Raw genomic sequence first — 12,596 nt, 5'->3', positions numbered from 1 at the left:
CGCACGCCCGAGCGCAAGCACCAGCTCGCCCATCGCCACGCCACGCTCGCCCGAGCGCAAGCACCAGCTCGCCCAGCACCCGAGTGCCACGCCAGCTCGCCCGCGTCACGCCCTCACCGAGCTCGCCCGACACCCGAGCGCCACACGCTCGCCCAGCACCCGAGCACCAGCTCGCCCTCAGCAGCTCGCCCTCACCCCCAGCTCGTCCAACACCACGCCACGCTCGCCCGAGCGCAAGCACCAGCTCGCCCAAGCGCCCCGAGCGCCACGCTCGCCCCACGCCCGAGCGCCCATCCTCGTCCCGTACATTGTGAATTTTGATATATTCCCTTGCGAAGGGTTGTGTGATTTCTGCTCCCCCAACAACTTTCGTTATCGACTAACCAAAAAAATATTTTTCCTCCCAAACTCTGCTCCTCTGCTAGGCGATGCCTTAGCAGGAAAATTTAATTCTCCTCCTCAACTCTGCTCCTCTGCTAGGCGATGCCTTAGCAGGAAAATTTAATTCTCCTCCTCCACTCTGCTCCTCTGCTAGGCGACGCCATAGCAGGAAAATAACAATTAACACCTTCACCCTCTAACTCCACTCCTAGGCGATGCCTTAGCAGGAAAATAAAACTCTCACCTGACACCTTAGCAGGAAAATAAAAATTAACACCTTCACCCTTTAACTCCTCTGCTAGGTAATACCACAGCAGGAAAATAAAAATCAACACCTCGACCCCTTTAACTCCTCTGCTAAGCCGGGCCTTAGCAGGAAAATAAAAATTCAACGTCCCCACCCTCTAACTCCTCTGCTAGGTGATACCTTATCAGGAAAATAAAATTTAACACCCCCGCCATCTAACTCCTCTACTAGGCGATGCCTTAACAGAAACTAAAAATCAACTCCAACACCCTCTAACTCCTCTGCTAGGCAACACCTTAGCAGGAAAATAAAATCAGCATCTCCATCACCCTCTAACTCCTCTGCTAGGCGATGCCTTAGCAGGAAAATAAAAATTCAACACATCAACCCTCTAACTCCTCTGCTAAGTCGGGTCTTAGCAGGAAAATATAAATTCAACACCTCCACCCTCTAACTCCTCTGCTAAGCCGGGTCTTAGCAGGAAAATAAAAATCAACACCTCAACCCTCTAACTCCTCTGCTAAGCCGGGTCTTAGCAGGAAAGTAAAAATTCAACTTCTCCATCTAACTCCTCTGCTAGGTGATTCTTTAGCAGGAAAATAAAATCAACACATCCACCCTCTAACTCCTCTGCTAAGCCGGGCCTTAGCAGGAAAGTAAAAATTCAACTTCTCCATCTAACTCCTCTGCTAGGTGATTCTTTAGCAGGAAAATAAAATCAACACATCCACCCTCTAACTCCTCTGCTAAGCCGGGCCTTAGCAGGAAAAATAAAAATTCAACCGCCCACACCCTCTAACTCCTCTGCTAGGTGACACCTTAGCAGGAAAATAAAGATTCCACCTCGTCATCCTCTAACTCCTCTGCCAGGCGACGCCTTAGCAGGAAAATACATATTCTCCACCCTCACCCTCAAACTCCTCTGCTAGGCGACACCTTAGCAGGAAAATAAAATTTTTCTCCTTCACTCTTCTCCTCTACCAGGCGATGCCTTAGTAGGAAAATAAAATTTCTCTCCTGCCCTCTACTCCTCTACCAGGCGATGCCTTAGTAGGAAAATAAAATTTTTCTCCTTCCCTCTCGTAATACAACAACATTCATGAACTGAAAAGAGGAACCTGATTTTATTGAATATCAACTGATAACGTAAGACAAATTCAGGAACGAAATACATCAAAAATGAAGTAAAGATATTCTCTAAGGTGGTAAGCGTTCTCAGGCCTCTTTTAGAGCTTTACCCAGAGTTTCCATCAGTAGCACCCCCCGAGATCATATGAATCATTCCTCTCGTAGGGTGGTTATCTTCATTCATTCCCCCCCTCGGTTCGACGGGTTCCTGAGGAACATCTTGACCTCGACCTTCCCCTCTCTGCTCCCCGACCCTCTGATTTATCCATGGAGGGCCTTGACCACGTCTAGGAGACGAGCGAGACCTCTGTCGACTCCTGGATGAGGATCCTTCTCGTCTATCCCGCGAAGGCAATCTAGCACTGCTCTTAGCCCTTCGCGACTTCTCCCAGCTCTCCTCGGGCTCCCTCAACTCCGTCACCTCGTCACGACTCCTATCCAGAGGAACATGTGATGAGAATTGTCTTCTGTCCCTAGCTTTAATCTCCTCTCTTTCCCCTGCGCCCCTCTTCCTTCCTCTTCTCTCCGCTCCCTCAACTCCACTCCTCCCAGGTCGCTGCTCCATTCTCTTATGCCGCTGGGCATCTTCAAGATTTATATATTTCTCAGCTCGAGCCAACAGATCATCATAGCTCGACGGAGGCTTCTTGACCAGCGACTTGAAAAACTCCCCTCCTCTAAGTCCCTGGGTAAAGGCACTTATCATGATGTCAGGAGTGACCGCTGGTATTTCCAACGCTACGCTGTTGAAGCGCTGGACAAACTCCCGTAAAGTTTCACCCTCTTGCTGTTTCATTACAAACAAACTCAAGTAGTTTTTTTGGTGCCTTTTGCTACTAGCGAATCGGTGCAAGAAAGCAGCTGAGAAATCCTCAAAAGAGCGTATGGAGTTGGGCGGCAAGGAATTAAACCATTGCTGGGCTGACCTCACCAAAGTGCCCAGAAACACTCTGCACTTGACTCCATCTGAATACTGATGCAACAGAGCTGTGTTCTCAAACCTCCCCAAGTGTTCTTCGGGGTCCGTATGTCCATCATATTCTCCAACGTTTGACTGTCGGAAATTTGGAGGAAGCCCCTCTTCCAAAATGGCGAGGGAAAAAGGACTTCCTTTCTTGGGGGCTGCATCTCTGTTTCCCAATTGCTGCCTCAGCGTCCGTATTTCCCTCCACATCTCTTCCATCTCCAGATTCTCCTCACTTGGGCGGGGTCGCGTCTCCTCCACCCTACTCTGACTTCCCTCCACATTCTCCTCTCGCTCCTGGCGAGCGGTCTGATCTTCTGCAAACATAGACTCTTGATTCCTCTTCATGGCCTCATCCACTATCCGGGTGATAAATTGACCCAACTGTTCTAGGGTCAAGTTCCCCACATTCTCATTGGGACGGGGTTGCTCGACCCTTGTCTCGTGAAGGGGCTGCTCGGTTCTTGTCTCTTGACGAGGTTGTTCCTGTCTCGTCTCAAGATGCGGCTGTTCCTGTATTGTCTCAGCACGAGATGGTTCAAGTCCTCTCCGAGGACGTGATGATGCTGAGATAGCTCTTCCACTCCCTCTCTTACCTACCATATCTACGTCTTAACTCAAATTTCCCACAGACGGCGCCAAGTGATACTCACGAGAAATCTAGGGTCCGATCCCAACGAGCGTCACTAGATCAGACGTGGGCTTTAAGATGACCCTGAGCCTGAAATCAAGAAAAAGACCGTTAAGATGGGGCCAGGAGGGTGTCCTGGCGTAGTCCCTCCGACGCTCAAGTCAGTAACTGAGGATATATGGGGGGAGCAGCTAAGGGTGCTGCTGAAAACAATATTGAATTCAATCCATTATCATACGCTCAAACCTGGTATTTATAGGAGAATACCTGGGCTTGTCATGGGCCAGTCACCTGTGGGCCTCAGAGATGGGCCGGGATTTTGGGCCGGATCTTGATGGGTTCATCACTGGGGTATCACTATCATCTTATAAATCTTATATTACAAATAATATAATAATATATTATACATATAATAAATGTAACATAACCTAAAAAAATTAATGGAATTGGTATATTTTGTTAGGTTAGTGAAGTGGTAACATACTAACATGATAATATTTTCTTTCTATATTGCTTAGACACCTGTTTAACTGCAAACGGGGGCCCGGCCTGGAACCATAACCGGGTCAACAGGCCAACTACTCCATGTGCCAGTTCTACGGGCCCTATCCAGTAGTCGGTTGGCATGGAAGTTCGAACTCCTATGAACCTGGCCTGTAGTTTGTAAGTCTAACTCCCGACCAATGAGCCAAAGGCCTCGTATAACTTGCTTGGTTAATTGGTCTGTAGATTCGGTTTATAGCTCCGAATAGGGATGTAAACGATCCAAACCAAACCAAACAGTATCAGGCTTGAGCTTGGTTTGTTTAAAACTGTTTGAGGCTCGAGCTCGAGTTCGAGCTCGATTCGAGCTTCTGTTATCAGGCTCGAGCTTGGTTTGTATTGAAATTACTGAGCTCGTTAAAAGCTCGAGCTCGGCTCGTTAAAAGCTCGTTTAGCATGTTAATCAAGCCAGGCTCGAGCTCGGCTCGTTAAAAGCTCGTTTAGCATGTTAATCAAGTCAGGCTCGAGCTTGATTCATTAATAGCTCGTTTAACATGTTTAACGAGCCTGGCTTGAGCTCGTCTCGTTTTCGAGCTCGGTAAGCATAGAATTGAGCTCGAGTTTGAGTTTGAATCGAGCTTGTTGAAAATTAAATATATCTATAAACTAATTTTAAATCAGACATAAAAATGTAAATTCATTCATAAATAACCAAAATGACACAAATAAGAGCAAAAAAAAACATAAATAAGTATATTATTGAACATTCCAAAATCATGTTTGCGAGCCACCTAAACGAGCCGAGCTCGAGCTCGAGCTCGCGAGCCTATTATCAAACATGTTTGCGAGCTCACGAGCCGAATATCCTCAGGCTTGAGCTTGGTTTGATTAAATTTTCAAGCTCAAAATCGAGCTTGGGCTTGGTTTGATATGATTAACAAACAAACTCAAACGAGCTTTTTATCGAACCGAGCTTCGAATAGCTCGCAAACCGTTTGGTTCATTTACATCCCTAGCTCCGAATAGAAAGATTTCGCGTGCGGGTGTGTAAGATTTGGTGTATGGTTCTGAATTTTTATGGCAATCAAGAAGTATCATAGCACTTTGCTCCACTTTTTCCGAAAGCCTTTCGATGATTTATAGCTTCGGCCAAAACAAGAGTCAAACAAAGCAGAGCTGATATATCTGATATAGTTGTCTATATAATAAACAGTTTTAAAAACATCGATGTCTAATTAATAGATAGTTCTTTTATCATCTCACACAAGTTTTTGCCTTAAAAAATATAGTTGTCTATATAATAAACAGTTTTAAAAACATCGATGTCTAATTAATAGATAGTTCTTTTATCACTGAATCAAATTGTCTTTATTAGATAACCGTAAAAATTTAAATAATTGAAATAAAAATATTATTAAAGAAAGATTAATAGCTGCATTATATATTATTTTTTATAATAACATTAAGCTAATAACGTCTATTGAAGGATATCTCATCCAAAAGTTTTATATTTTGTATTTTATTAGTCGATTTTTTTTTTTTTAAAATAAACATATACATTAATCAATTTCCCAGTGCAATAAACTAATTTTGCGACAGATGGGGCAAAAAAAAGAAAATAATTCTTTAATAGTTTATGAGAATATTGAACATTCATAATATACAAGAAACTGTTATTGGGATAAAAGTTTATTAAAAAAAACAAAAAAAAAACAAAACAAAACAAAAACGATGAATATTTTTTCAAAATACAACAACCAGCAGCAAAATATATCTCTGTTGGCTCATCAGTAGCCTTGCCAAAGGCCTCGAGACCTTCTGTGTGACACTTTATAATCTTTCGAAAGACGTCCCTCATCTGGCGTTGCAACGGCTCCAATTCGTTCTTACAAGCTTCGCATACTAACTATAATTAATTTTCAGCACAACCATCACGCATATATCAGAAGATCTACGTTGAATTACCGAGGGTCTAGCAAAGTTGCTTCCAAGGCACATACTCCTTTGGATTTACATGTCAAGGATGAGGTTGCAAAGTCTTCTCCAAGAGTAATTAATAAGCCCGAATCTTATAAAAAAAAATTAAAGATTTTTTTATAAATCATATTTTTGTGTTTATCTAGCATTGTTATCTCTTATTATTTCTTTTTTTTATTTGATTTTATCTTATTCGTAGATTTGACAAAAAAAAGTGAAGCAGTTTAATTTTAGAGATAAAGTCAAAAAATCTTGATAAATAATGAAATAAATTATGACGATTTTTTCTTATTTTTCAAGGTGATTGTATACGACTTCAAAGATAACAAAATATCATTTTTTATTTATGAAAATAACGTGAGAGGAAGATATCAACAAACGCCAAAATTACTGAGATTTCTCTTAATCTTTCTTGATAATGTTTACTTCTATAAATTAATTTAAACATGATTTTTTTGCTTTTGTTTTACATTTTGAGTAGGCTTTCGTATACTAAGACCACGATATAACGAAATAAGTTATTTTTGATGTTTTGAATTTGATTTGATTAAGTTATCTAATCAAATAAAAGTTAAGTAAATACATATAAAATCATATATGTATTTGCCAATGTTATTCGTTTCTAATTGTTTTTTTTTTAAAGATAAATATGAGATCAACACAAAAGCTATCATCTTATAAATCTTATATTATAAATAATATAATAATATATTATACATATAATAAATGTAACATAACCTAAAAAAATTAATGGAATTGGTATATTTTGTTAGGTTAGTGAAGTGGTAACATACTAACATAATAATATTTTCTTTCTATATTGCTTAGACACCTGTTTAACTGCAAACGGGGGCCCGGCCTGGAACTATAACCGGGTCAACAAGCCAACTACTCTATGTCTCAGTTCTACGGGCCCTAGGCTATCTAGTAGTCGGTTGGCATGGAAGTTCGAACTCCTATGAACCTGGCCTGTAGTTTGTAAGTCTAACTCCCGACCAATGAGCCAAAGGCCTCGTATAACTTGCTTGGTTAATTGGTCTGTAGATTCGGTTTATAGCTCCAAATAGAAAGATTTCGCGTGCGGATCAACTGTTGGTCTGTAAGATTTGGGGTATGGCTCTGAATTTTTATGGCAATCAAGAAGTATCATAGCACTTTGCTCCACTTTTTCCGAAAGCCTTTCGATGATTTATAGCTTCGGCCAAAACAAGAGTCAAACAAAGCAGAGCTGATATATCCAAGGCTAGTGTCTCTAAGTTTCTAGGTTCAGTTCTGGAGATGCAGTAATTATCATCATGAATGCATAAGTGTATACTTTATATGTCGTGTCATACTTATAAGCATTGAGTAATCAACATATTCAAGTAAGATCACTTAGACAAATATATAATACATGTAAATATACAATTTCATCATTCTTTTTTAGTAATAATGTATATATATACACAAAGGGATCGATACTGCATGCTAGCAGTTTGTATTTTGATGTTCGTGTTCTAGATTCTTTGCTGATATTTAGTCGAAAATATCGATCTTTTTTATATGCGCGTGCCGAATCAAGATTGGATCCTGATGCCATCTATTATTGTCATTAGTCTCACATGGTCATGTCATCCAGGACAGTGCTTGCAGTTATTATTGTCCATATTAGCGTACTAATTACCTATTTAACATAAATTTAACCGAAACATTTGTCTAAAAGGCATCACTAGTTAATTAGTCCTATAACCTGTATCTATCTCTACTCGCTAAAGCCTAAACGAAAAAGAATCGAGATTACTTTAATGACGTTTCAGCTCCTTGACGACACAAATTAGGATCCGGATTATGTTAATCATGATGTTTTGTCCTTGAAATTGTTTTTTTTCTTAATTTCTTCATGTGATAATGTGTATCGAGGAAAAATAAGTAAAGATAATCAGATTCATTCGGGATTACTCCCATCAAAATTTGTGATCTTTGATCACATATTATAGATGCCTAATAAACAAAATTAAAGCAGCATATGAAGATATGTATATTATAAATGCCTGCCAAAAAAACATAATTATATATAGCATGCCATATATATATATATATATATATATATATATATATATATATATATAAATATATATATATTGGCTTTAATTATGATATTATTCATTATTTTCAATCCAATTCTTGACAGCGTTCGAGATTCTTCGTTTCACCTTCTGAGCATTAATTCTTTCTTCATTTTCTTCAATCTGTCAAGAGTTTATAAATTCAGTAAAAGAATTAGATTTCTGCCCTTGTTTATTGATGCTAATTAAAAACATAATTAATGGGCTATTTAAAATATAAAACTTAATAAAATTTATAATTTGGATGGGACAATTTAAAACTTTCAAACACATACTTAAATTTAAGTATTTTTCTAGTTTTGAGATAAGAGTTATTACTCTACTCACCCTCCTTCCGATCCATATCAAGAATAACAATACTCCTATAGAAATAGAGCAAGGATTTTGCTCTTTAAAGAATCCGCCATATGTCTATGAAAAATACTAACGCAAGACATAACCAAGAAAATCTGATTTCAAAAGTATTGCTGTTTGAAGAATATCAGTCGATTCGCAATCTCGTTTATCATATATATCTTGGTTAGTTTTTGTGGCCTTCTTTGATTTTTTGTGTGTGTAAAATAAACCTTCTCATGCATAATAAATTCATAATAGCACTAAGCAGAAGACAAAATTAAAAGCTAAAGACAAGTATATCCTATATCAAAATTTTCGTCAAGTAATGGTTAAATTCTCTAAATTCTCCTATTTAAGTCTCAGAGGACTAAACAGGCATTGTCGTTAAGTAAGACACTCTTCATAATTAACTTCAAAATCTATAATATATCTGATTTTTTTTCCATTCATTTTACGTCCAAACAACGTTTGCATCGCGACCCGTAAATAAATAAAGCAGGAATTTATATAGTTTTTATTTTATCTAGGTAATTATTAAAAAGGGGTCGATGTTTAAATTTCTTACTTCTCCACCAATGGCTTGTAAATGGAAGTTATCAGCACAAGAAACCCTAGCTTCCACAACGGTCAGACCTAGCTCTTCAAATGTTTCCAATATGTAAACCAGAAGCCCCGGGCAGCTTTTCAGTGCATGCACGTTTACTAAAAAGCCCTTCTCTAGGGCTTCTACGGTAACTTGCTGCAACGAAACATATGGAAATTAATTCATGAAAGTGCAACATTGATTGCACAAGGTACTGCATTGAATAAATATTACCTATGTTACATTTTTAAAATAGAGGGAAATTGTGTTTCTCATTATGTGTATTGCCTCTTAATTTATGAATAAGGTCCTCTGTATTGTCTAATTTCAATCTTATTACACTATCTTCATTTTTTTTCTGGTGCAATTTTAGTATTTTAACATGATACGGCAATGATGTATGTACTATCATACAAGCTAGCACTTCAGATGAAAAATGATTAAAATTGTTAAAAATCGAAATATACAAGACTAAGAAAAACACAAAAATGGTAAACATACATAATCAAAAATTTAATTTGCCTTAAAATAAATAAATAATATATTCAAACCTTTACTTAGTTCCATATTTAAAAACATCATAAATACTACCCCCTTTGTCCGGGAATCATTGTTTTAATATTTTGTGGTCAAACTGTTAATTTGACTAACTCGTATTAAATATATATTTTGATAAATTCAAGAAAACTTTCAAATTTAATATTTATTGTTTTGTTGCTTGTTGGTGTATATATATATTGAATCTTTTCTACATAGAGAGTTATTTTTACATTAGTACTTGCTCTTCGATCCGTACGTTCGTGAAATTTTAAATCAAGGATCTCAAATTTATCTCTAATTTGTTTGGGAAAAATCCACTTAAAATAGATTCAAATCCTAACTACTTATTTGGATAAATAAGAAGTCATTTCAAATTTTATCACAAATTTACTTAAATATTTTTTTTCCAACAATTATATAATTTGAAAATTGATCAAAATTTAACCAAATTATTTCTTATATATAAAATATAATATAAAAATATACCTAGTTTAAAATAAAAAAATTACACATTATTACTATCGTACGATCAACTTAACCATTAATTTCATGTTTAATAGTTAGCCTAGTTGCTTATTTATTCTACAAGTGGTTTGATAACATGAAATATATATGTTAGTTATGATAATATCAAAATAATAAAGTAACAATTTTAGTTAATGAAAAAAATAAGCAGGACTTTAAGAATGTGAAATTAAATAAAGGGATAGATATAGAAAAATAAAATAATAAAGGTATAAATAGTAAAAGAAATTAAAAGGTTAGAAGTATTACTGGCCATGGATTGATGCGAGTGTTTGAACTTTGTGCAGTTGCTCTGTCTTGGTTGAGTCTGTCTACTTTATTCTTCAACTCTGTGATGTAATTTGATGCATCCAATACTATTGAGGCTTCGTTCATCTAGTATCAACAAAATAATATTAAAATCATCAAAATTAGTTTTGTAACAAAACTACACGATAAAATACAAAGATTTACGTGAAAAATCCGAAACGAGTAAAAAATCATACAGATGGAGGAGGAGAATTTGCCATATTGGAAATCAAGAACAAGAGGAAAATGACATCTTACACACACATATTAACCACAAACCTTAATTTTTCTTATATAAATATGTATGAAAAATCCTATTGATCCCATCTTTATATACACTAGCGACTATGTACACGTGATGCGTATATACAAAATATCAAAGTAAAAACCCACAAGAAATCTTAGGAACCACGATTCTAAAAAAAAAAATCTGCCCATAAAATTTTATTTCTTCACACACACACACACACACAAAGATATATATATATATATATATATATATATATATATATATATATATATATATATATATATATATATATGCCAAAATCCAGGAGTTTGATCTTAATCTGTATTCCAAACTACAGACACCGAGAATTTCAATGTGGAAAATCTATAAATATATCAGATGATATGATATGATCGATTCATATATGTGTATAGAAGAATGAAATGATGGAAAATGGAAGGAATTGAATTGAATAACATAAAATTACTGCATGAGAATGAGTGATTGCACGAAGACGCTGCAGCTTATCATGAAGAAGTGCTTCTCTCTTTCGCTCCCTCGAAACCATTTCCAGCGATTTTGATTCTTTCTGAGAATCGTGAAGAGCTACAGCCTTTAAATCGACTTCATTTTTTTGTTTGCTTCCTAAAATATCAAATAATGAGTTTGCGAAGCTGGCCGTTGGTTGAAAGGACTATTTTGCTCCTGGAAAATTCTTTTTAAAAAATTGTTTTTATTTTTTGTATTAATATGCCAGCAACATGGACGATGCAGCATTTTTAATAATTATTACAATAGTGTTTCAGACTTTTTAGTTATTGGATACTTTGTGATCATATCAGGATATATAGCGTTGATGAACGAAAGAGAAAATTGTATTTTTGGTTATATATATTTGTTGGTTCATGGTTTAATCTTATATTTGTCAAATTCTAGTCTTAGCAATCATGTTTTTGGACAATTTGCCATGATAAATAAATTTATTTATTTTTGGATATTTTAAGCTTAATAAATGAAAATTAAGTAAAGACGGATATAAAACTCGAAACAGAATATTGAAGGGAAAACCGACGCTCCCCAACAACGAGAAATGCACCAAAACGCCTTAGAGGTGCCTAAGTCCTTCCTTTGTTCCATGGAATTTCCAGAGCAAAGAGGGAGGCGCTTAGGCAGATTGTCAAATGTTGTGAGTTTTTATGGTACTCTGCATTTAAATGGTGTCTTTTGATGATTTGTAATATTTTTTTTTTTTTTTGGATGAATGGACATTTTTAAATGAAACAACACGTCTCTAATGATTGATTTTTATATATACATGATCCAAGACAAAAATAAAGAACTTTTGAGGGAAAAAAATTTTTGATCATCGGATTTTCTTGCACATTTACATTCACATCGAGTGTCTTCTTCTTCTTCTTCTTATTTCTTCTAGACAAGAGACAAGTCCGTCATTGGAAACACCACTTCATGTCTGACTTGTATGTGTTAAGCATGCTGCTAGGAGTTTATATCATTTCATGGTTATGTAACTTGTGATTTTTAATGCTACTATCATAAGTTGGAAGTTGTTTTATCTTGGTAGATGATTGTCATATCCTCGTGAGCACCAAGTACATGACAAATTTTTCTTAAGGACAAAGAGATATCTCTTGACTTGACTTCAAATTTTCTAGCATTATTTTTTATTATGGCCATCTTTAGATTGCAAATCCCGCCAAGATGTTGATTGGAGAATCCACACCAACAATCTTAAGACATATTTTCTATTCTTTGGATTTTTTTTTCTTTTGGTTTACAACTTTGAAGATGTATGACCACGAACGACTTCAAATTATGTAGTTTCACGACTTGTGAATATCTGAATTTCCAATACTAGGTTTTGAAAATTTTCATTGTTTCTTCTTGTTATAGTCCTTAAATATGACGTTCTTTCAAATTTTTTGATTGAAAAACTAGGAATATGTTAGTTTTTCTCTACAATAAGCAAAGATTGAAAATTGTGAACCACGAGGATTATGTTAAACACATGAATATAAGTAAGTCCATTCAAGTAGTTTCTGCCTCATTAATTCAATGCTTTGTGTATTGAGTGTAAGAAGATTCTTGACACTAAAGAAACAAAAAAATTGGAATGAAACTCGAGTTCTTAAATTTAGACTATGGATTGAAAAAAATAATC

The 12,596-nt window shown here is 36.2% G+C and overlaps 2 protein-coding genes across 2 annotated transcripts; both read right to left on the bottom strand.

Annotated features, from left to right (window-relative positions):
- Nucleotides 1–826: 826 nt before the first annotated feature.
- LOC140803151 (uncharacterized) lies at nt 827–3,323 on the bottom strand. The gene is made up of 2 exons (XM_073158864.1): nt 1,447–3,323; nt 827–1,159 (listed from the first exon to the last, which is right to left on the bottom strand). Exon 1 carries the CDS (start codon nt 3,321–3,323, stop codon nt 1,863–1,865), a length of 1,461 nt encoding a protein of 486 aa, XP_073014965.1. The 3' UTR covers nt 827–1,159; nt 1,447–1,862.
- A 4,402-nt stretch (nt 3,324–7,725) lies between these two features.
- On the bottom strand, nt 7,726–11,061 carry LOC140825259 (transcription factor bHLH61-like). Its single transcript, XM_073186928.1, has 4 exons — nt 10,905–11,061; nt 10,150–10,275; nt 8,818–8,991; nt 7,726–8,039 (listed from the first exon to the last, which is right to left on the bottom strand). The coding sequence occupies exons 1-4, from the start codon at nt 10,983–10,985 to the stop codon at nt 7,950–7,952; spliced, it is 471 nt and encodes a 156-aa protein (XP_073043029.1). The 5' UTR covers nt 10,986–11,061; the 3' UTR covers nt 7,726–7,949.
- Nucleotides 11,062–12,596: the final 1,535 nt, after the last annotated feature.

This window comes from Primulina eburnea, chromosome 1, assembly GCF_022965805.1.
Source record: "Primulina eburnea isolate SZY01 chromosome 1, ASM2296580v1, whole genome shotgun sequence".
In the NCBI taxonomy this organism is placed as follows: domain Eukaryota; kingdom Viridiplantae; phylum Streptophyta; class Magnoliopsida; order Lamiales; family Gesneriaceae; genus Primulina; species Primulina eburnea.
The sequence above is the reverse complement of the archived record's forward strand: the minus strand, read 5'-3'. Positions and strand labels throughout refer to the sequence as shown.

Excerpts from the sequence above, each read along its gene's own strand:
- LOC140825259 (XM_073186928.1), bottom strand. The coding sequence starts at position 10,985 with ATGGTTTCGAGGGAGCGAAAGAGAGAAGCACTTCTTCATGATAAGCTG. Across the intron at positions 10,276-10,904 it reads CAATCACTCATTCTCATGCA|ATGAACGAAGCCTCAATAGT; the intron begins GTAATTTTATGT and ends TGTTGATACTAG. Across the intron at positions 8,040-8,817 it reads TACAAGCCATTGGTGGAGAA|ATTGAAGAAAATGAAGAAAG; the intron begins GTAAGAAATTTA and ends AACTCTTGACAG.
- LOC140803151 (XM_073158864.1), bottom strand. The coding sequence starts at position 3,323 with ATGGTAGGTAAGAGAGGGAGTGGAAGAGCTATCTCAGCATCATCACGT.